Genomic DNA, 24,389 nt, shown 5'->3' with positions numbered 1-24,389 from the left:
CAAGAAGCTTGGAAGAACTGCTGGCTGTGGTCGTGTCATGGACTAGAGTCGTGTCACTGTGCATGACTGCCTTTGTCAGACTGGCCTGTAGAAACCCTGAAGGGTTTCTTTATTACTTGTCACCAAGTAGTGAGTTAAGAATTAAGCTGCATGACTAAACAAGTTTATCTGAGGAGTTTGTCTTTGCCTCCTGCAGCCCATTGCTCAGCTCCCATGGAGAAAGAAAGAAAGAACAGCTGGGAAGAGTTAGGGGACAGGGTAAGCTTGAGGGCACTCATGGGGCCAAGGCTGAAGACTTTGAGGGTTCGAAGACTTTGAGCCACTGCAGTACTGCATGGACCTCCTGTGGTCAATGGAAACAAGACACTGTGCTCAGCCCTGGAGACAGAGCAGGATGGGCAGAGGGCTTCCTACAGTGCTTTGCCCTGCCCAGCTGCCCAGCACAGGGGTGTCAACCTTGGGTGCGGGAGGTACCATTTCTGAGAAATGGCTCTGGTACTGGGGGTTCCCCACTGAAAGGAATGGGGAAGCTTGATGCCTTTAGAGTACAAGCAAAACCACTTCCTTGTCCCACCCTTCTACAGAAATGTCACAAATAAAGATACAGGTCACAACTTGTTGTATGAACTGGAAGAGAAGTGATACTTCTATTGCTTTCAGCTTTGGTCCTGCATACAGCCCTATGCCATGACTAGCAAAGCTGGTCCCTCACAGTGCAAACCCTGGCACATGAAGTTAGCCCTTGGCCTAACTGGTTTGATTCTTGTCAGCCCTTTTTCATATTGTCATGTTTATCTGGTCTAGTTGCATTGTTATGTGAACACTATAAAAATTGCAGGGGGAAATAAAATTTTCAAGAGACAAATGTAGGTGATGCTACAATTACTGGCAGTAGGCACTGCTTTCAGGTTTCTGCTCTGTTCCATAAAAGCATCTCTAACTGTTTAATAAGTTTTATTTCAATGCTCAGCAGTTGGGCTGCTTTTGGCATGGATAGAGTTCATTTTCTTCACAGTAGCTGCACCTGTTTTTTCTCTTTGTTTGACAAATATAGTAATGGAATTTAAGTTGAGAAAAATGCCAGGTTTTATTTAGCTTTTGTATTCTTGTCGCTGCAGCCTCTGCCTTTGAAGTCCAGAACTAGCAATGAAAGAGCCTTTGACAGTTCTAGATTCAGAACTTCTCAGCAGCAGATATGTCCAGACAGGCCACGAGTTTCTTGTGATCACATGGGTACTGTGGAACGGGCTCTGGGACACTCAGATAAATGATTCAGGGAAAGAGCAAATGATGCACAGAGGGGCTGCCAGTCTGGATTACATCCCAGGTCAGACAGGCTTGTGATATCCAGTGTTAGTGTGCCAAGTGTCTACATATCACTTAACCTCTCTTTGAGGACCTGTTTCTGCAAATTCTTGAGTTTTTTTCTGCAATTTCTGTGCTATTTCTTGCCTAAAAACACACAACCTCAAGTTTATTGTTCATTGCTCATTGGTCTCCCCAGAAGCAGCAATCCCAGGCAGTGTTGAAGCCACTTCTGTTGGTTTAAATTCAATACTATTTTTCCTTGGTTTCTACCAGTGGATTTAAGATGTGAAACACAACTGGGACATTTAAAAGATGAAGATAGACATTCCTTCTTTTGTGTGCTGGTCCTGGTTTTGACTGAGATAGAGGTAATTTTCTTCTTAGTAGCTGGTACAGTTTTGGATGTGGTATGAGAATAGTTGATAACAAACTGATGGTTTTGTTGTTGCTTCTGGTCCTTACTCTAAATCAAGGGCTTGTCAGTTCCCCATGCTCTGCCAGTGAGCAGGTGCACAAGAAGATCATGGCCAGGAGAGCTGACCTGAAATAGTCAAAAGATTGTTCCATACCCTAGAATATGATGCTCAGTATACAAACTGGGAGGATTGGCCTGGAGCCACTGATTGCTGCTCAGGGATGGGACAGGTCAGAGAGTGGTGAGGAACTGTATTGTGTGTGACTTGCTTTTCTTGGATTTTATTCCTCTCTCTCTCTCTCCTCTTTTCATTACTATTAATTATATTATTATTACTATTACTATATTTTACTGTATTTCAATTATTAAACTCTTTTTATCTCAACGCATGAATTTTACCTTTTTCTGACTCTCATCCTCATCCCACCAAGGAAGTGGGGAGGATTTAGCAAGTGGCTATCTGGTAGTGGCCAGCTGGAGTTAAACCATGACAGTGCTAAAATCAATCATTTCTGAAAAGCACCAGCAAAGCTGACATTTCATGGGCAGGTAACGTGGCAAGTCCAGAGAGAGCAACTGACTTCTTTTATTCAGCTGCTCAGCTGTGTTTTCTATGGACAGTTTGAGGTATTCATTTCAAGTGGAGAAAAGAGGTGTAATTCCAGTCCTCCTCTACAGGGAGGAGCAGTCTGTATTTGCATAAGTCATTAGAGACTTTGTTTCTCCTAAACCTATCCCTCCTCTGCCCCATATGTTCCCAAATTCACCAGGTGCTTCTCATTTCCATAGAGATGATAAAAACAGGAGGTTTCACTTCTTCATAATTCTGCATATATTTAAGGAGCACAGATATCGAACAGTCTCTTTGCTGATGTGATGTAAACATCCTCTGAAGCAAATTTAATTAACCCCAATTGATTTTTAACCAAGTCAGTCTTCTGAGTAAGCATTCGTGAAGACTGCTCAACTGATGAATGATCAGCTTGGTAAATAGACCAAAAAACTGAGCTGGGTTTGCAACCAAAGTATGGACTATCTGTTCTGATTTACCACACTAGTATTTATAGCATATAATCTATGAAATATAGCCATAGTACTCACTCATAAATGTCAACAAGAGTTATCAAAACTGTTCCTATCATGGTACCTTTAACTCTAGTGTTCAGTAACTCTAGTGTTTCCATGTATTTTAAGTCCTTCTGTCTACCTGAGGAGATACATGTCTCAAGTTATGACAAACCGCTGTCCCTCACCCTGAGACTACTGACTTTATGACCCCCAAAATATTTGGATATGTGTGTTCTGCCCCCTTGTCACGAATTCCAAATGTGTTGTGGCTACATGAGAAAAATACACGACTTCCACAGTATCTTCTTCCCACCAGAGAGTGCCCTGGGAATTGCTGCATATTCATTTCTAGTATAAACACCAGCTAATGAGGAGCTTACCATTAAGCTCCTCCCTTTTTAAATCCCCCTTTTAAATCCCCTTCTTAAAAACATAACCTCATATTTGAAGACCTGAGCTATTTTATTTGCTGTTGTGCTGCTGTGAAAAAAATACCTTGTTGCTAATCACAGGCCATCTCTTGAGTTTTTAAACCTTGGGAGCTGTCCAGGGGAGTTTTCATTCACACCATTAGCTGTGAGTAAAAATCTTAGCTTCAGCAGGTCTAACCAGTTTAATTAAGGCCTTCAATTTGCTGGAATGCAGCTTCATGCAGCAAACTGTAAACAGGTTTTTCTCTAAATAACCTTTAAGGCAAGTGAAGTCCTTATTCATTGAAATTGTTGGGAACAAATTTTTTGGCAAAAAATATTTCTCATACACGTTCTAGTCCTATCTTGAAAACTTGTCTTTTCTCAAATAGGTCTCCCTTAAAACCATGCTGACACAGCAACTATGGTGCTGCTTAGTGGGTAGTGTCTTCATTTGGAAGTTCCACGTGGATTTGAGCAGTTTCCAAAGAAGCAGATTCATTCTGCTGAATTTGCTCAGTGTGATCTTGGCTACAAAGAGATTCCACACTGTCCCCATAACCACATCCAGCCTCAGTAGCCACTGCAGGAGGTGAAGGCACAGATAATGTTGCCCTGTACCCTTCTGCCTTTGTAGCAGAGCCTTTTATCAAATAACAGTTGACAGCTAAAGAACTGCTAATCCGAAAATGACAGTAAAAATAGACGAGGAAAGTTTCTACATGCAAACTTTACACGTGATTACATGGAAATAAAATCTAGTCATCACCACTGCTACCTATGGCACTTCCAGGATATAGAACCAAGAAGCTTTACAAGGCAAAACATGGGGTAAATTCCTGGAAACCAAAGGAACACCTGCATGCTCACTGGGCAGGCTTCCACAACTTACGAAAATCAATGTTATTTACTTCATGGAGAACAGGATTAGAATCTCCATGCTAGAAGTCTGATTTAAAGTTTCAGATTGCAGTAACATACTTACTCAACAGAAAGACTGCTCAGACTGTGCACCTTTTTCCCTGTATACATAATATTTTTATATCAAATCTTTCCAATAGTGTTTCCATCATATTAATTTTGTCCATTCCCAGAAATTATCAGTTCCACCACCTATTGGCTTCATTACTTAAAAAGCAGAAAATACAACTATTTCCTCCTCACTTCACCTATGGAAATAAAGGTACATTATGTCAATATGAAACATTGCATTCTCTGGCTTTCCTAATGGTTTGGCAATAAATTGTATCAATAACAAGAAATTGCATTTCTGCCCAGGAGCCTCTTCTTCATGTTCTGAGTATTGAAAAGAAACCCATCACCTGGATGAAGTCCTCCTTTACTCTTGTATTAAAGATGCAAGGGTGTATTTCTAAACCATCACTGTGGCTCAGGTGGTTTCTTCAGTTGTCATCTGTGGCACAAGCATAGACAAGCTACTCTTCTGCTGTGGCCTGATACTTATAGACTTGATGTAACACCATAATGAATTTTGTCTGACATTTCCCATACTCAGCCCTGTGTCCTGTGGCACAGACATCTGCCAAATACAGACCAGAAGGATACAAATTTTCCATCCATGCCTATGCAGATTGAATTGCTATGAATATTCAACAAAATCAGTTTGGTTGTCTCCAAGAGAGCATGATGTGAGCCAACTACCCTGGATTCCTCCTGCTGCCAGTGGTAAAGCAGGTATTTTAGAGAGGGGAGTCATCAGGCCTCATTCAAATTTATTGAATCTTTGTTTCTTGGATGGGATTTTTTTGTGTGTATGTGTGTGTGTGTGGAGTGTGTGTAATTAACTTTGCATTGAGGATGTCACACTCTACTAAATCCATCCTTGAAAATGATAGAAGAAAAAGTCAACTGCTTTCTTACTGTTTCACATGCTGTTATCAAAATAGTAAAACTAACACTGCAGCTGTAAAGAGCAGCCTGTCTGCTCTGTGAGGTATATCAGCTATTGTCATCTCTGCTAGGGATTTAATATAAAGTACTATTCTCACCCTAGACTAATCTATAATGATTTGATCTGAGCTGAAGAAACTAACTGAAGAGGGTCTGTGTTTGAAGTCGTAAAAAAGACGGTCATCTCCTAATGAACTCCAGGTGGTATATAAAGTCACAGGTAATGACTGCATGCATGGAAACTGTATTCTGTGTTTAACTGATGCATAGGATTCACTCTAAGTTTGCAATAGAAAATGCTTTCTTAAAAGTATAAAATGATGTCTTACACTCAGATGTGAAACTGAATATGATGTTCTCACTTTTAACCAAGATACTTTTAAAAGTACTCTGGAATTTCCAGAATTGCCTTTCTTATACATAAGTATCATTAAATTTGTCTCTCTGGGCACTTCTGTCAAAAGTTTAGGGTAGGTCTTCCCTTAGAGCATAAAGGGTGGTCAAAAGGAGTGTACAGGGGAAAGAGGGAGATAAGTCACAGGCTTCTGAACTGATCTTTTTTTTTTCCCAAGGCTCTATGCAATGTGGTGGTGTCAAACGTTGTCCAAGATTTGAACTGATGGAAATGGTCAAATCCATCTGCCAGTGGATCTCACAGAATCACAGCAGGCTGGGAGAGACCTCCAGGGGGCATCTGGACTAACTCCCTGCACAAGCCAGGACACTGAGTATCTGTTGCCCAGGACCATGTCCAAAGGGCTTTTGAATATCTCCAAGGATGGAGACTCCACAACCTCCCAGGGCAAACTGTGCCAATGCTTGGTCAACCTTATGATAAGGAAGTCTTTCCTGGCATTCAGAGGGAACCTCCCATGTTTCAGGCTGTGCCTGTTACCTCTGGTTTTGTCAATAGGCACCATAGAAAAGAGACTGGATCTGCCCCCTTTGCACCCTCCCCTCATGTATTTATATCCATTAATAAGATACCCCTGAGCCTTCTCTTCTCCAGGTTGAACAGTTCCCAGCTGCCTCAGCTTTCCTCATATGTGAGATGCTCCAGCCCCTTCATCATCCAAACAGCCTGAGGGGTCTGAAGAATGTTGCTGTAGCTTCCGAAGGATCCTGCAAAATGTATGTCTTGTTTTGTTATTAATGTCACCATTTCTTATAACTGCCTCTGAGATCACAGATGCAAACACGGAGCGGAGTCAGGACTAAATTCCACCAACACCACGGGAATACCCTATTAAGATGTGATTTAATCTGTTGACCACAGTAATTAAAACATTTACATGTATCGATTTAAGATACAGCATTTTTACTTTGCAGTGATAATCAATGTTTATAAGGTATGACTGAGGGAAGCCTTTATCAGCAACATTGACACTATCAACTGAATACCTACTTCTCTGGGATATTATCTAAAGAAGACAACAACTGTCTTCATAGGATCCTGCGATTTGGCTGCCTGGGCTCAAGACCAAGGTAACTCAGCTGGGACCATGGGGAGAGACTCCCAGAGGCACTGCAGGGAGGCCATGGCCACAGCCAACCCTGGTCTTGGGGAAATCACCTGGCCCCTGCCAGAGCTACGGCTACCACCGTGTCATGGTCCAGCCACAGGCTGCCTTTGGCCCCTGACCCGGGTGCAGAACACACCTGCGGGCAGACGTGGATGTTATCAGGCATTATGTGATCCAGGCAAAACAAGAAACAGGCATTGGTTTACTTGCAGGAAAGTGAATTTATTAGTTCAGCCTACAAGCTCCTATTATGCAACAGGAGGATGTTTTCATGAAGTGCCTGAGGAAAAAATCCATCCATGAGCACATTTAGCAAACAAACATTACAGCTCTTTGCCATTAATTCTGTATTTATGTTGCTTCTGTTTGGAACATATCTGACTAATTGCATTTATGATTGTACTCAGAGAAGAAGAGACAGGTGTTTTAGCAGTTTGTCTAAATGTTATATCACTTCAGGCTCTGACTGGAAAAATTAATAGTTTTCCAAGTCCTGTGCCAGAGTCATGACTATCTGATTAGTGAAAATGCATCCTGCTAATGGGATGCTTCCTCTGATAACAGTATTGAGAATTTGGAGCCTGAGGGCACAGAATCATTAAAAATATCCCTGTGTAGTTAACTATCTAAGATTAATTGCAAAGACCAAACATTGTCACTAAAAGCCTTCTGTAAAACACAGATATGGATTTTTTTTTACAAGTAATTTATCTAATTACAATTCAGATTTTGAGCAGAACATCATTTTTCAGAAGGCAATGACAGCTACAGCTCTCTTCAATCATGTTTGATAGCAGCTGATGAAGGAAGAAACACTTTTAAAACCACTTAAACTAAACTGGCTGAACACCAGATCCCAGAGGGTTGCATTCAGTGGCACAGGGTATAGTTGGAGGCCTGTCACTAGTGCTGTCCTCCAGGGTTCAATACAGGGCCCAGTATTTTTTAACTTATTCATCAATGACTTGGATGAAAGGGGCAGAGGCCTCCTCAGCAAGTTCTCTGAGCACACAAAGCTGGGAGGAGTGGCTGATACCCCAGAGTGCTGTGCAGTCCTTCAGAAGGACCCTGACAGGTTGGAGAGACAGGCAGAGAAGAACTTTCTGAAATTCAACAAGAGCAAATGCAGGGTCCTGCACCTGGGGAGGAATCACCCCATGCACTAGGACAGGCTGAGGGCCAACCTGCTGGAAAACTTTGTGGAATAGGACCTGGGGGTCCTGGTAGACAACAAGCTATCCAGGAGTCATCTGTATGCCCTTGTGGCCAGGAAGGCCAGCGGAATCCTGGGGAACATTAGGAGGAGCATTGCCAGCAGTTTGAGGGAGATGATCCTGTCCCCCTACTGAGCCCTGGTGAGGCCACATCTGGAGTGCTGTCCAGTTCCTGGCTCCACAGTACAAGAGTGACATGGAGCTCCTGGAGCAGGTCCAGCAGAGAGTGACAAAGATGATTAAGGGACTGGAGCATCTCTTACAAGGAAAGGCTGAGGGAATTGGGCTGTTCAACCTCAAGAAGAGTGAGAGGGGCCCTCATCAATGTCTATAAGTATCTGAAGGTGGGGTGCCAAGAGGATGGAGCCAGGCTCTTCTCAGTGGTGCCAAGCAATAGGACAAGAGATAATGGGCAGAAACTGATGCACAGGAAGTTCCACCTGAACATGAGGAAGAACTTCTCTACTGTGTAGGTGACCAAAAACTGGAAGAGGTTGCCCAGAGAGGTTGTGGACTCTCCCTCACTGGAGAGATTCTGGACACAATCCTGTGCCATGTGCTCTAGGATGACCCTGCTTGGGCAGGGAGGTTGGACCAGATGACCTACTGTGGCCCCTTCCAACCTGACCCATTCTGTGAGTCTGTGAAATCAGAGGCATAAGTAAGACCATAAGCAAGGTCCTGTTTATCTGTTCCATTTATGATGTTTGGTAGTACAGAATGGCATTCAGGACTTTGTCACTGCTCCTACAGCACTACATGTTGCTTCCATGTTTTTGCAGTCCATTCTGTTGCTTGTGGGTAACTTTACCTTCTCCTGCTGGTTGCTGCTTTCAGGATGTCAAGCATATCTCTGAGCTATTGTGTCATCTATGTATATTTTCCAGGCTATTTTTCTGGTCATATCTCCCATGTGTTTGTCAGACACAAATGAAAGAGTAGTCAGTGCTCTACCTTACCCTGCATTACAAACTGCTGCTGTCAGAACAGTCAATTCTAATTGCCTTTGGTGTAGATGAAAATCACTTTGCAGAGCATTTTTGAAGATCAGGTTTCTCACTATATTTCTGGGGAATGGCAATGATCTTGGTTTTGTTCAAATATTCTGACCTTTGGAACATTTATGGCAGATTCACAGAAGCAGTCCAAAGCAAAACACATAGAAGAGAGAAGGTCCTTCAGCAATACCTCAGAATACAAGTGGTTTCACAGTACTGGCTGAACAGGGATTGCTTTGGTAAGAGAAAGCCAAAAAGCAGCACTGGCTGCAGCCAGCCAAAATTGGTGCTTCAGTCTCACAGAATCAGACCCGTCTTTATCAAGACTAAAATCAATAGGTTCAGTCACTGCTGCGCAGTGTGGAGATGTATGAGAGATTCTCATACATGTAACATACATCTAACATACCTTTAATCTACTCCTGCTGTGCAAAGCAGCCCCATTATGCTACTGCTTTCCCCTTGACATCAGTGCTGCAAAGTTCCTGTGTTTTTGAACAGGGAACAGCACAGGCAACAAGGACAACAAATGTGTTTCTCTGCTTTGTGATTTGCCTGGCTATTGGTCAGGTTCTGCCACACCAGAACCACTCTGGATTTAAAATCCTCCCCGTGCCTTTCCACATATGTATATATGTATGTGTGTATATGTATACGTACACTGCTGCTTCTCACTTCATTACCATGCTTTCCTCCAAAATGTTTAGGCAAGGTCACAAGGATCTCTGCCCATACAAAACCATAAACTCAGAACAACTCAGGTAGTTGGGGACATGACTGAAGAAGTGGTTGGGGACCACCAGCATGGACTTTGCACAGACATATGCTGCCTGACCAGCCTGATTACTTTGAAGAATGAAAAGACTGAGACAAGAAAAAGAGAATTGTTATGCACCTTGATTCCATCAAGGCTTTCAGCACAGTGTCCCAGTGCATCATTGTAGCCAAATTGAAGCTACATAGATTGAAAAAGAGGACTATAAATTGGGTGAAGTATTCATGGGACTGAGAGGCCTAAAGGGTAATATTGGCAGTGCAAGTCCTTCTGGCAACAAGTCACTAGAAGCATCCCACAAGCTTTTTATTAACAGTCTAACCAACATCAGGTTAGGTGAGAGCATTTGACACATTGAAAGGGAGGGCCACTATTTGGAGCAACAAATACTCTACAGAATCTTCATTGTTTTCAACCATGGTGAATACAAGGCTTTGCACCTGGGGTGGATTAGCCCCCGCACTTGTTTGGCACATGAGACAGACTAAGCCCCAGCATTACAGGCTGAGGAATGACTAGTTGCAGGGCAGCCTGGATGAAAAAGACAGGGGGGTCCTGATGAGCAGTGTACTAAGCACGAGTTGACTGTGCACGCTGACCACGATGAAGGGTCACAGCCAGCTGGGCTGTATCAGCAGGAGCATAGCCCATAGATTGAAGGAACTCGTTGCATGTCTCTGGCGTAAGGTAAATCACCAGTACACACACCTTGTTCCCATATTAAGAAAATATAAACAAAATTTCCTTCAGTGTGTTTGAGGAAAAGTCTCCATTTTCTCACTGGAGCAAAAGCAGGGCAGATATTAGGGTTAGGAAAATTTAAACTAGGACAGAATATGAGGGACCGAAAATTAAAATAAGATAAAGACACACTTTAGGTTTGGATTTTTAAATTTTTTTAATATTCTTTTTTATTTGGGCTTTAATAAAAATCAGTTAATTCATAAAGAAAAACATTTGCTTTACTATATGCTTTGCATCTGGTAAATTGTTAATATTTTTGAAGACTTGAAGAAAACATTAGGTTTTTGAAACTCATAACATCATAAGTCTTTCAAAAACATGCTGTATTTATAAACATTTGATAATACTAAAAAAAGTGAAACGTTAAGAACACAGAATGACAAAAATGTTGATAATTTTATGCTGTTTTACTTGTATAGTCACCACGTAGAGATACAAACATACAAATATAATCATAACTTGAATAGTTTAAAAAATGCAATGTGCATTAAACATACGAATTCACCAAATGAAAATATGTAGCTATTACTCTACTTATTTCCAGCTAAAACTATTGAAAATCAAGGTTAAAAAAAATACTAAACATAACAAGGCAAACAATTGACTGAGATTAATACAGCTGGCACGATGACAGAAGAACCTGGTGTGGAGTCTCCTGAATCATTGTAAAAGAGTACATTCAGCATCACCAGATGTTCTACCCCATCTGCAACGATGTATTCTGAGATGCTACAAAAGTCTGGGTATCTTCAAAGTTACACAATTCCTGGAGGACAAGATTCCTACAGCCGGCTCTCATTTTCTACACTTTCGATCGCACCGTTCTTCTTCTCAACTACTCCATTTGCATTGCTTGTTTCTTCTAAAACAACTACTAAACTTGACAGAGTTGTGTGAGGATCAAGCAGTTTCAGAAGAGGTATGTCCACCTTTCTCTCTTGAAACACACGGTTCTGAATTGTCATAGCTAACATAGAGTCTATGCCCAAAGATGAAAGTGGTGTATTCATGGTTAGTTCCTTGGGGTTCAATCCAGTGAGGTCACTCACCAGGGAGGTGATGTAGTCTTCCGATTTGAGAAAGGCAGTATCTGGGACTTGAGTTTCCTCAGGGGTTTCAAGCTTGTTCCTGAAATCTTCTGACATAAGTGATATGAAGCGAGTTTTGAGTGAACTTATTCGAGTAAAAACATGATGATATAAAGCTTGAAAGTTCAATTTGACAACAGCTTGCTGTGGGTTATTCGTAAGTAAGCTTTTCCTGAGATACTCATGAATTTCATGCACTTGCAGAATGTCTATACCCTTGGATCTCAGAATGCTCTGGATGTGGTTCTGATTGAGCAGAATGCCAAGGTTCAAAGCACCCCAGTTAATGGATTGGCCTGAAAGCCCACGGTTCCTCCTGTAGAGGCAGAAGAGATCCAGGAAAGAGTTTGCAGCTGCATAGTTTGTCTGGGTCGCATTGCCCAGAAAGGAAGCAACAGAGGAGTAGCACACAAAGTAGTCAAGCTCCTGGCCTCTGGTAGCCCAATGAAGATTTAGAGTCCCTGCTACTTTTGGACTCAGCACTTTCTGAAAGTCAGCCAAGGTCAGAACTTCAAGGTGGCCATCGTGTAAAGCAACAGCACCTTGAAATACACCTTTGATCGGACTCCCCACAAAGGTGTTTGCAATGGACTTGAAAGCTTTCTCAACATCCCCGGTCAAAGTCACGTCACACTGCACAAACACTACTTTGCTCCCTTTGTACTGCTGCTGCAAAGCCTTCATCTCTTCTTGCTTCTCATTGCTCAGAATTCTCCTGGAGAGTATTGCAATACACCCTCCTCCATTCTCGGCTATGAATTTCACCGTTTCAAAGCCGAGTCCAGTGAGCCCTCCCACTACTACATAAACAGCATTCTGCTTAAACAGCTGCTTCTGGGGTTCGTACAACGGTATGTCTGATAGCATGCTGATGTCCTTCTGCCTTCTCAGTACAGCAAGGGGGACAGAAGTGCACGTGAAATAGGACATCACAGAGTTTAGCCTTTCAAAGTTCTCCGTCTGCTGAAAAACGGAACCTGAGAGACGTCTAAACCGTTTCATATCCATGGAACTGACCCAGACATGTACAGTCTTCTGCAATTCCTTCAGAGGTGCTTTCTGGAAAACGCTGGCAAGGGTAAGGATGTGGAAGCTGATGTTTTCATGACCAATTTCACTGACATTCTGGATACATTCAGACTGTCGATTGCCACACACGATCACCACATCTTTAAGAAAGTACATGTGGGCCAGATCCTCCCAAGACAGTCTGTTGACAGGAGGAAGAACAACAAGAGCATTGCACAGGTTTATATACTGGAACCTATCAGGGGTGGGCCTCGCAAGGACTGTTCTCCAACCCATCTCTTCTGCTGCTGCACAAAGAACATGGCACAAAACCGATAATGGCTCTGTAGTAATAATTCCCAATGTTCTGCCATGTTTCCCCTTGGGTAATCTCTGAGTGAAGATTTCCCAGGCAATGATGAAGTAGGACACACAAGGGACATTCTGGAACAATGGGAATTTCTTTACATTGAAACAAACTATTCCTGGAATCCGAACCCTGGATGATGCAGCAGTGGGATAACATGAAACCACGTGATCTCCCACTTTCACTTTTTTCACATCAGTTCCTGTTGCTGTTACTGTGCCACTGAAATCAAGAGCTAAAAGTCTGTGTTTGTCTCCTGCTTGCGAGTTCCAATACAGTGTATTACCAAAGTTGCAACTAGAAACACTAATGGGAAAATAATCTTCTGAGTGGACACAAATTTTATCCACTTGAATTTCAACACTCTGTTTGTCAAGCTGAGTAGCAGTGCTGGTGGATAGTTCACCAGACAAGTCTTTCGCTGTGTACGGATCAGACGTGTACAAAGTGAACGTCTGCGACTTCTGGAGAGATCTTACAGGTTGGATGTAATCTGCATCTATAAAAGGTGTGTGTCTGATTTCAGACACATAAATTCTTCCTTGGCTGATGCAAACTTCTGGATAATCCCCACCTCTGCATTTGACAAGGACATCTGCTAGCACTGAGATGTCCAGGGAACTGCAAGAGCTGAGGTCAATCAACTGAAATGTGATTTCTGGAACTTCAACAACACAAGTTCTGGTCATGCCATACAGTACAAACCCACAGTTAACGTGGTCTACGTATCTTTCTGTTGTTCTGTAAGTGATCACTCTGACTGAACAGGGGGACGTTTTCTCTCTTAATGCCACCACTACTTGGCGATAGGCTTCACAACACTTTGCCAACTGATCTACCACTTTGCTTGGGAAATCTTCATTTAACTTTTGAATTCCCCACAGGAAGAGAATTTCATCATAATCCTCAACCTCTGCTCTCATTTTATTCATTGTGCAGCCTTCCAAGAGCGCTTCCCAATCTTCATACATAACATATCTTGAAGCAGGATGCAAGTACTTTTTGAGCTGCTCGGCTATCCCAAATTTGTCTGCAAACACTAGGACTCTGGGCTTAACCCCCAGATGTCCAATTGTCTGTGAAAGAGAGACTTCCTTCCACTTGTTTTCAAACAGGAACTCGTTGTCTCTGGAAGATGCTTCTTTCATGAAAGTGATGGCAACGCGTTTGAGCTCAGCCAAAACAGAGCCATGTTTGTCCAAAAAGCATCCACAGACCTCTAGGCAGTTCCCAGTGGACTTGCTTGTTCTCATATATATCATCATTTCTTCCTCCAGCGGCCGGAGCACCACCAGGCTGCCTATCCCTGAAGGAAAACCTGCTCTGGACTGGAATGTCCTTGAGGTCAAGACAGCAGTCATCTGCAGAAAACAGTCCAGCAGCACTGGGTGGATACAGTAGCTGTACATCTCTCTGACAGTCTCCTTGTTCACCTTTACGCTTGTTATAGCTTCCTTTAGTTCCTGGCAATAATGCACATCACTGAGCTGCCTGAATATGGAGCCATACTGAAAGCCAACCTGAGACAGTGCTTCATAAACCTCCTCTCTGCTAATCACTGATCTGCACCTTTGATAGATGTCTTGGAAGGAGATGGTGCTTTCTTCCACCACAGCTTCAGGTCCTTTTGCCACTTGGCCGGCAGCATAAACTGCATTGGAGGAAGAGAGAATCTCAAAGGCTGTCACATCTTTTTGCAGACTCAGCTTGATACTCAACACTTGGGAACTCTGAGTGAGAACACAGGGGGCAGAAAAAACAATACTCAGCTGGCAAGTACTCAGAGGTACTTTAGGCCTTGAGCTGCTCATCACAGAGGCCAGACCAAGCTCTGCATAAAAAGCACCGGGGACTAAGGCCACCCCATTGTTCTTGTGCTCGTATAAGTATGGTGTTGTGTCCTGAGATAGCAGGCAGCCATACTCCATGTTGTCACTGTTTATGCCATAAATCAAAGGATGACTGGCGTTGACACCCCTTTGGTTTGCTTGTTGATGGGCATTCAGAAAAGCCATGAGTTTTTGGCGATCAAATTGATAGCGTGGAATGGCCACTGGAACACTTTGATACCCATTATAGAAGTGCTGCCACTTGGGATTATATCCCAGTTCAAACAGATTTCCTACCAGGGTGAGGAGCGTCTGATATTCTGCGTCAGTTTCCAAAGAGGAGAACACCTTTGTGCCTTTTCCTAGAGTTTCCTTTATGCTTCGCTGCAATGCTCGGTGAGGACTTATTTCCACAAACACCACGTTTTCCCTGTCTCTAGCTGCACTTTGGATGGCTTGACTGAAAGCAACAGGCTCACGAGTATGCCGGGCCCAGAATTTGCCACAAGCAAAGTCATTTTCAGATGCAGCCACCCCTGTCAGCGTTGAAATCACTTCAATTTCCCCCTTCTGCTTTCCTAAAGGCTCTATCTTCTCCTCCAGCTCCTCAAGTATCATATCCATGCTGGGGCTGTGGTACGCAGCTGGGACATTTAAAACATGAAGGAAGATGTTTCTCTGTCTGAAAGCTTGAGCTAACTCTCTCTGGACAGTTTCCACTGAGTCTACATTCCCAGACAAGGTGCAGGAAACTGGGCTGTTGAAAGCAGCAATGCAGACCTTTCCCGAGTAGGGATGCACACGTTCAGCAATCTCTTGAACGGGGATGTTTCCAACCACCAACATTCTGCCACTGGCAGTCTTTGCCTGCAGCCTGCTCCGGTGATAAATCACTTGGACTGCATCTGCCAGGGACAGGTACCCAGCAATATGAGCAGCGGCAACTTCCCCCACCGAGTGGCCAACAACAGCAACAGGCTTAATGCCCCAGTACTTCAGGAGGGAAGCTACGGCAACCTGCAGGGTAAAAAGCAAGGGCTGGGAGAGCTCTGGATTCAACAAATCCTGTGGGCTATGATCCCTTGCTGACAGGACGCTGACGGCAGTGTGTTGCCGAAAAAGGTCTTCTATTTCCTTACACTTGCCTCTGAACACTGGCTCTGAGCTCAGCAGAGCCTCGCTGAACTCCTTCAGCGTTACGCCGTTGCCACAGAACACGAACACCAGCTGTGGTTCCACCTTGGACATGGCAGGTTCAGTGCTGGCTGACTTAAGCTCTTGCTGCAAGTGTTGGAGGGAATTTGTGACAAACGCTTTCCGGTACCTATAGTTGGCATGGCTTCTTCTGCAGGCAGAGGTATAGGCCAGGCTTGGGAGAGTCACAGAGTTTCTTGTGCTCAGCTGCTCAGCTGTGTCAGCCATTGTCATCTGAAGGGACTTACTTGATGCTGCTGACAGCAGAAATAATTCAAGGGGCCTCTTAAACGCAGGAAGAGGCTCTGGCTGCTTGACCTGTCTGACTACAATGTGAGCATTGGTTCCTCCAAACCCAAAGCAGTTGATGCCAGCTACTCTTCCATACTCGCTGGATTCTTCCCAGGGCTCTACAGCTGTGGCAACAGCAAAGTTTAGTTTCTCTGTATCGATGCTGCTCATCTCCTTTGAGTAATGCAAGGATGGAACAATCTTTCCATGATGCATCATCAGAAGCACTTTGATTAACCCGGCTGCTCCGGCAGCTGATTCGGTGTGCCCAATATTTCCTTTCACTGAACCAATTTTCAGAATGGAAGCTTGGGAAGACCTGTTTTTACCAATGACACTTCCTAAGCTTTCAGCCTCAATAGGATCTCCAGCAGCAGTTCCTGTACCGTGCGCTTCAATGTACTGCACAACTGAGGGATCGACACGACTTCCGTAAATGCTGCGCAGTAACTTCTCTTGCTCTGTTGGAGACGGTCTTGTGATCGGAGTCGTGGACCTACCGTTCTGATTTACTGCACTGATGTTTATCACACCCCAGATTTTGCTGTAGTCTTCCTTTGCCTGTTTCATAAAAATTAAATTATTTTTAATTAACTCATGCTCTCTCTGTATAGGACAGAACAAAACAACACAACAAATCCAAGAACTGACAGAGTATGATGCTGACTTCTAACTGTGTGACCCCTGTCCCATGGTAGGGGAAGAACATAAATATTTAATGCTCAAGAAACCCTTCATTAATCTTAAACATGAATTGGAAAATCTTCTCTGGAAAAGTAATTATTAGAGCTGAAGATACAAGATAAAGGCAAGCAAACAGTCTTATTTTAGGCTGCTTCACAAGAAAGCTTACCTTTTTCAGTGGTTTGAGGAAAACAACACCGCAGCCTTCTCCCCTTCCATAGCCATCTGCTTTTTTGGAGAAGGGTTTGCTTATTCCCTCTGGAGAGATCATCTTTGCTTTACTGAGAGATACAAAGGTGCGGGGATCTATTATGCAGTTCACCCCACCACAGATTGCTGCCTCACAGTCTCCTGCAGTAAAACAGAAACATACTCATGTTGAGATGGCCCAGGTGATAGACAGAAACAGTAGCAATCCTAATTTCATTGTCCAGCATCTCTTCAGTCCCAGTACCTGATTTAATGGCTCGCAAGGCGTAGTGCAGAGCAAAAAGAAAAGATGAACAGGCAGTGTCAATAGTCAGGGACGGTCCAGTCAGATTAAATGTGAATGACACCCTGTTAGCAGCAATGCTCATGGCTGTTCCCGTACCATCATAATGATTTATTGCACTCACTGCTCTGCTTGTTACGATTTCATAGTCTCGATTCATAAGTCCTGTAAAATATAAGATATGTGTCAAGTTAACCCAGGCCAACAACAGGGACGTACAGCTCTAAACCTGATGGTGTGTTTTGGTTTTCAGTTTTAATAGTAAACCATGTGGCATCAGTGCTCCTGTGATGAACCTTTGCTTCAACACAAGTCAAAGGCAAAATTATACTGGAAAACAGTATATTGGAAAAAAGTGTAGGCCTGTGCAGAAGCCCAGAAGATAAGGGGCTAATATGTTCATCTCAAACACCGATAGCCAGAGAGCCATGGAGCCAAACAGGGACTGCTGGTAATAACCAAGAACTGTCGAAAGAACAAGATGTGACTGGAGAAGGGGGCCAGAAGGGGACAGAGGTAGAGCAGCACTTTTCTAGGATAAACATCCTTGTTCTAGTCTGTTGAGACACAGTCACAGATTCACAAAATCACTGAATCAATTAGGTTGGAAAAGACCTCTGAGATCATCAAGTCCAGCCTATGACCGAATACCACCACATCAACTAGACCGTAGCACTTAAGTGCCATGTCCAGTCTTTCCTTAAACATCTCCAGGGATGGTGACTCCACCACCTCTCCAGCCCATTCCAATATCCAATCACCTTTTTTGTGAAGAATTTCTTCTTAATGTCCAACCTAAACTTCCCCTGGTGCAGCTTAGGACTATGTCCTCTTGTTTTGTCTCTAGTTGCCTGGGAAAAGAGACCAACCCCCACCAGGCTAAACCCTCCTTTCAGGGTGTTGTAGAGAGCGATAAGATCACCCCTGAACCTCCTCTTCTTGAGACTAAACAACCTCAGCTCCCTCAGCCTCTCCTCATAGGACATGCCCTCGAGACCCTTCACCAGCTTTGCTGCCCTTCTCTGGATCTGCCTCAATGTACTTCCTGAATTGAGGGGCCCAGAACTGGACACAGTACTCAAGGTGTGGCCTCACCAGTGCCAAGTATAGGAGAAGAATCACTTTCCTAGTCCTGCTGGCCACACTATTGTTGATACAGGCCAGGATGCCATTGGCCTTCTTGGTCACCTGGACACAGCTGCTTCATGTTCAGCAACTTTGACCAGCACCTCCAAGGGCCTTTTCCACTGGGCCACTTTCCAACCACTCTGTCCCCATTAACAAACAAAAGACAGCATCAGCACAGAAGCGGGCACGAACTGTCGACCAAAGGTCAATCTAGTGCAGGGGGGGATCAAGACCACCCAAGACTCACAAACCCTCCAACCCATTTCCAGAAAGGTCTCAAAGAACGGACTGCTCATGATAACTACTTCACATGGAAAGCAAGAAACCTGTCTTCAGGGTGGGGAAACCTGTCTATAAAAAGGTACCCCCACCAAGCCTGGGGGGCACTCCCAGGAATCCGGATGCTGGAACCACGACTGGTGATCTCTTCATCTTTTCTTTTCTTTCTTTCTTTCTTTCTTTCTTTCTTTCTTTCTTTCTTTCTTTCTTTCTTCCTTTCTTTCTTCCTTCCTTTCATTCTTTCTTTCTTTTTCTCTCTTTCTCTCTCTCTTTCTCTCCCTCTTTCTCTCTTCCCCTCTTTAACTCATCTCTTCCTTTCTCTCTTCACTTTCACCCTACCCCTTTAACCAAAACCACTGCCATGTGCTTATATAGTAGGTCAGGGACTGACATACCAATTGCCATGCCAGCTTTGTAATTTACTAATAAAACTGTGATTTTTTGCAGACTGGAGCATTTATGAATCTTGGGTGTTCCCTTCCCCTTAAGGGTGGGACATCACAGCCTGGCTTGGGAGTATCATTCTTGGGAAGGGTTGGGGAGGCAGTTTAATTGTTTCCTGCTTGCACTTCAGTACTTGAAGACAAGAAGAGGAGCACCTAAAAGAGATACAGGAATTGTATCATGAACTTCTAGAGCCTAGTAATTCTCTCCAAAGATAACCAGGAGTACCATAGCACAGTAGCCTTAGATCTCCAGTGCTGGACATATCTGGAAAGTTTATGAAGGAGTGCTCCAGTCTTTGGGAGGCTCCAACACACTTTCTTTGACATGAAATTTTCATCTTACCAACAAAAACACCTGTTTTGGTGCCACTGACAGCTTCTACAGGGACTCCTGCATCCTCCAGGGCTTTGTATGTGCATTCTATCAGTAACTTCTGCTGAGGATCCATGCGTTCAGCTTCCATGTTATTAATCCCAAACAGGTGGTTGTCAAAGGAATTAAATCTAAAATGCACAGACCAGAAAATAGTACAATATATGTTTACTTCTAGACTCACAGTACACATTTTTCGCAATTTCACAAAAAGCAAAGCAACAACTGTTGTTTAGGCCACAATCCCCATTTATGAAATTTAGGAAAAAATGTGTCTAGGCCAAGGATGTTTGATGTCCCACCACAGAAGATGTGTTTTTATCAATGATTATGCATTGCAGAGGTAAGAGCCCACTCCTAGACATTTTTATTTGCATGGTTATTCCACTAGTACCAACAGGACTGCTCAGATTATGAAATGTGCAGAATGAGTCTCCCTCTCCTGTAATGTGGTCTTAGCCAAGGAGTTATAAACAAATATTGTCTTCTACCTTATTTTAAGCCAATACAGACCCATGCTTTACAGTTTACAACCAATAGCTAGAGCATCAGCTCAAGTGTTTCCAAGAGATACCCCTACTTCTCTAACAGCAAATTCCAAATACTTTGTGTGTATGTGTTTCTTTACAAACATCTTCAGAGTAGGCCCACGCTTACAAAAGACCAAGTCCAACCTTAATCTTGTACCCCAAGATCACATTTGTGTGGCCTTCTATCATCCCTTGATTTCAGTGCAGAATTCAATATCTAACATGGGACTAATCACTGAAGGAATTCTGTGCCCTACAATTCAACCCTACCGAGTGTTAATCCCAGAAGCCAATAAGATTTTTTTTGGGCATGTCAACTTCTCATTTCATTAAAGGTCTGCAGCCTGAGCATTTAATTTGAATGTAGAATTCAAATAAAAGACAAATCTGTTGACCATAATAATTTGCTATTCTTCACATCAGTCACAGCCTCCGAACAGCTGTACCCATAGTCTAAGTACAACAAAAATCAGTGGCACAGGGCAGCAGCAGACTCACTCATCGAGAAGAGCAGCTCGCGTTGTACATATTTTTCCTGGCTTGTTATCATCTGGATCATACCACTCTTTGGCATTAAATCTCTCAGGGGGGATTTCCACTGTGCAGTTTTTGCCTTCCTCCAGCACTTTCCAGAAACTATCAATTCCATCTCCTGTTGTACAAAGTTTTTAAAATAGATTAAATTATGGGCTCCCCCTCCCTCGCAGACTCAGAAATGCACAATCAGCTACAAGGAACTCCCACAGGTAAATCTGGTTGCTTACATAGAATTGCCAGAGAAAGAACAGATCATTCTTTAGTGAGAGGAAATTGAAAAGCATGACTGGTCCCTTCACTGTTTGTCTAAAAGCAAAGGAACCCCACAAAATCCTTAACCACCTTCTCTTCCCCATTTCCCTACTGTCTCACTGCACCCACAGTACATACTGCAACAAAGCAGGAAGTTTTCTTTTAGGAAAACCCAACCTATCCATATTACAGGCACAGCTGGTGATACTGTCTGGCCCTCGATCTGTCCTGTCCCTATGGATGCAGAGTCCTGCACCAATGCACAGGCCCCCAGACAGTGCCCCTGCAGAAAGTTCAAATCATCCCAGACCCATCCAGTTCCTTTGTAGGAGTTTTGTGTGCAGCTCAATGCCCCGCCCACTGCCAGCACTGCACATCGGTCGGTCGGTCTGTCTGTCTGTCTGTCAGCAGACTAATTTGAACCAACTAGTTTCCACCACAGCACGACCTTTTAAAAACATCCTACAAGTAGAAAAGCAACACATTCTACTAAGGGAGGAACATGTTGTTTTCCTCCATTTCAACACTAATAAATAACTCTGCTTTTCCATGTTCACTCACAGCCAGCTTTGCTTTTACCCCAAACTTACCTCCAGGAAAGTTGCATCCTATTCCAACAATAGCAACTTCGTCTGCAGTCTCAATCTCCATCTTCTGCGCTGCACAATATAGGTGCAGTGTCAGTCAGATCAAACAATTATGCATTTCCCATTACATAAATCTTAGCTTAAAAGGTGAACTTCTCACAAACACATATACCACTTACACTTGTTCAAAGCTTCATTCATCTTGAATGAGCTACTGTTGGTTGTGATGACAACGACACTCCCCACAGGGGTCCGGAGCTGTGCTGTATTTTTCTTGCTGTCCCTCCCCTCAGAGGAAAATCCCCGTTTAATTCCCCAAACTCCCTCATTGACAGACACTTCCTTTTTACTGTTTAACCTCTGCTACTCCTGCCAGTTGATCTGCTCTTGAGCCTTTCCTTAGATTAGTTCTGCATTTCTTCTTCTCTACAGAAGTGGACAGTGCATTGGCCAAGTCAGACTTTCAGCTCTATGGTCTCTATCCTATTCACAAAGCACATCTCCCACACAGACTCTGCAAATTACCACTTTAAACCAGACCATGTAAACAGGCAACCAACACCAAGCTGCTGAAGGAACAAAAGGTGCATCTTCCACGCTCCAGAAAAGTGCCTGGAAAGCAACACCTCATTCCCTGGATCCCAAGGTTGCCTAGCTTTTGTCTAAAGCAGCTTCATCTGCAGGCACAGGTTGACCCCCACAGACCACAGTGAGAGCCACATGATCTCACTGTTCCTGACAATGCACAGTCTCCAGGTAGCCTCACTACAGCCATACAAGTAACTGGCTTTCAGCTCATTTGCAGCTCCACAGGGAAAGATTTTTGTTGCAAAACGACTCACAATAATACATGAATTTTTTCAACCAATTAGATGGCAAAAAAAAATAATTCTTTGGGATCAAATTAAATACCTCAGTGTAGAATTGACAGATGATTATTTTTCCTTAATTCTGGGAAAGGAACTTGTCAGATAAAAATCAGCTCAACTGAACCAATTAGAACTCACTAGGATGCCCACCTCAGATGATACAAGTTTTCCTGGAGTTGCTTCAACTCACAAAGAGGAGAAGATGCCTTTTGAAAGGTTTTGGGGGGGATTCTTGGCAGTGGGATAGATTCTCACCTCAGTCATACCACAGAACATCCCAAAGAGCCCTTCTCAGTCACTGACTGACAGCAATGAAGCAAAGATGAGACTGTTTGACAGCCCCACGTATTATTCAGTTATCATTTCTTAGAGGTTTGTTTTGAAAGGTGAAATTAAGAATAACTGCTCAGATTCACACTTTGAAAAATTTACTTCCCAGATCCATTAACTAAGACTGAAAAAGACACCTAGCAAGAATAAGGAGACCAGAATCTGGTTCTCTAGGAGTAAATTCTATTTTACCAATAATACAAATTCTGAAATGCTATAACAATTGTTTCCTTTTGGTTCTTTCAAAATTGTCTATGATTTCTATGATTCTATTATTTCTTATTTTAATGTAATTGATAAGCTAAAGCTGCAAAGCCCAACAAAGATGCTTTTATCACAAAGGTACTTTTAAGCACTGTTCTTAAGTTAGCACTCAAATAGCAAATAATAGAAAAATAAGGACTTTCCAATCATAACATAAAACATGTCTTTGGCATCTAGAGAGTTATCCAGTGAGCCATGGAGCTCTTACCTTATAACATCCCAGCAGGGTGGAGTAATAGGCTGAGTCTCTGGAAGTAGTTTATATAGGATTCTGTGTGGTTTCTTATCCAAACATACATGCTAAATCATGACGAAATTGCTAACGCCTTTTAAAGAAATGAAAGCAAATGCGACTAGTCAGTGACCCTGACTAACGTTCAAAACTACTTCCCTGAAGCAATAAATTTGTAGGTTATCAGGTTTACACGAGGTCAGGAGTAATATCTCTGTCTTATCTAATGTTGTACAGTTAGTGCAACAATTACTTTGAGATACCTTGTTATGAACTATAGAATCACAGAACGGTTTGCAACCGTTTCCGTTGGAAAGAATCTTAAATATCTTTTAACTCCAAACCCCCTGCCATGGGTGAGGCACATTCCACTAGACCAGTTTGCTCAAAGCCCCATGCAGCCTTGAACACTTGAACATGCATCCCCATGCATCCCTTGAACACTTCCAGGGATAGGGCATCCACAGCTTCTCTGGGCAACTTGTAAAGAATTTCTTCTTAATACCTAATCTAAACCTACTCTGTTTGTGTTTAAAGCCATTGCCTCTTGTCCTATCACCCATGACCTTCCGAAAAGTCCCTCTCCAGCTTTCTTTTATACCTCCTTAGGTACTGGCAGGTTGCTATAAGATCTCTCCAGAGCCTTCTTTTTCCAGGCTGAATACCCACAGATTTCTCAACCAGTCTTCACAGGAGAGGTCCTCCAGCCCTCTGATCATCATCAAATAGCCCAGTAAAATTTTATGATCTTAAGAATATGATTTAAAAACTCTGTCTTTAAAATAACAACCAATATGGTTTGCTCTTAATATCAACAAATCTGAACTAATGTTTAAAGTTCATCTATTTGTTGGAGGCATCGTTTCTGAAAATTGAGCACAAACTCTCTTACAACCTGAGTTTCATGTTTGATTCCACAGCTGTATTCTTTCATCAAACAGGAGCATTTAAGTGTGCAAGCACAAAAAGCCTTGTCAAAAGACAAAAAGTCCCCAAAACATTTCTGACTACATCAGGACATTAAAAGCAATATTGAGCTTTCTTCCTAAAAATTGCCATCTTCTTAAAGGCCAGAGAAACAGTGGAATGTCCAAAAGTAACCTCTGAAAGGATCAAGTCCCGTAGTCTCTACTAGATGCCTTTTTCACTCTCCCTCATCTGATGTCACCTCAAACTCACCAAACTCATCTTTCCCTTCTTCTGACTTTGTTATGGAAACACAGTGTTGCATTCATATATGGT

General features: G+C 43.0%; 1 protein-coding gene across 1 annotated transcript; it reads right to left on the bottom strand.

The window, feature by feature from the left end:
* Positions 1–10,548: 10,548 nt before the first annotated feature.
* Positions 10,549–23,138, bottom strand: LOC108643958 (phthioceranic/hydroxyphthioceranic acid synthase-like). Its single transcript, XM_029961981.1, has 7 exons — positions 23,124–23,138; positions 21,456–21,524; positions 20,575–20,728; positions 19,517–19,677; positions 17,282–17,485; positions 16,997–17,178; positions 10,549–16,704 (listed from the first exon to the last, which is right to left on the bottom strand). Exons 2-7 carry the CDS (start codon positions 21,514–21,516, stop codon positions 11,149–11,151), a joined length of 6,318 nt encoding a protein of 2,105 aa, XP_029817841.1. The 5' UTR covers positions 21,517–21,524; positions 23,124–23,138; the 3' UTR covers positions 10,549–11,148.
* Between the last annotated feature and the right edge of the window lie 1,251 nt (positions 23,139–24,389).

Source organism: Manacus vitellinus, unplaced genomic scaffold (genome assembly GCF_001715985.3).
Source record: "Manacus vitellinus isolate BGI_N305 unplaced genomic scaffold, ASM171598v3 scaffold_3_pilon, whole genome shotgun sequence".
NCBI classification, from domain to species: domain Eukaryota; kingdom Metazoa; phylum Chordata; class Aves; order Passeriformes; family Pipridae; genus Manacus; species Manacus vitellinus.
This window is presented reverse-complemented; position numbering and strand designations above follow the sequence as displayed.

Bases quoted from the DNA above. Each gene is read 5' to 3' on its own strand.
- LOC108643958 (XM_029961981.1), bottom strand. From the start codon at position 21,516: ATGGAGATTGAGACTGCAGACGAAGTTGCTATTGTTGGAATAGGATGC. The intron at 19,678-20,574 runs GTGAGTCTGCTG...TGTGCATTTTAG, and splicing joins CGAGCTGCTCTTCTCGATGA to ATTTAATTCCTTTGACAACC. The intron at 17,486-19,516 runs GTAAGATGAAAA...TATATTTTACAG, and splicing joins CAAAACAGGTGTTTTTGTTG to GACTTATGAATCGAGACTAT.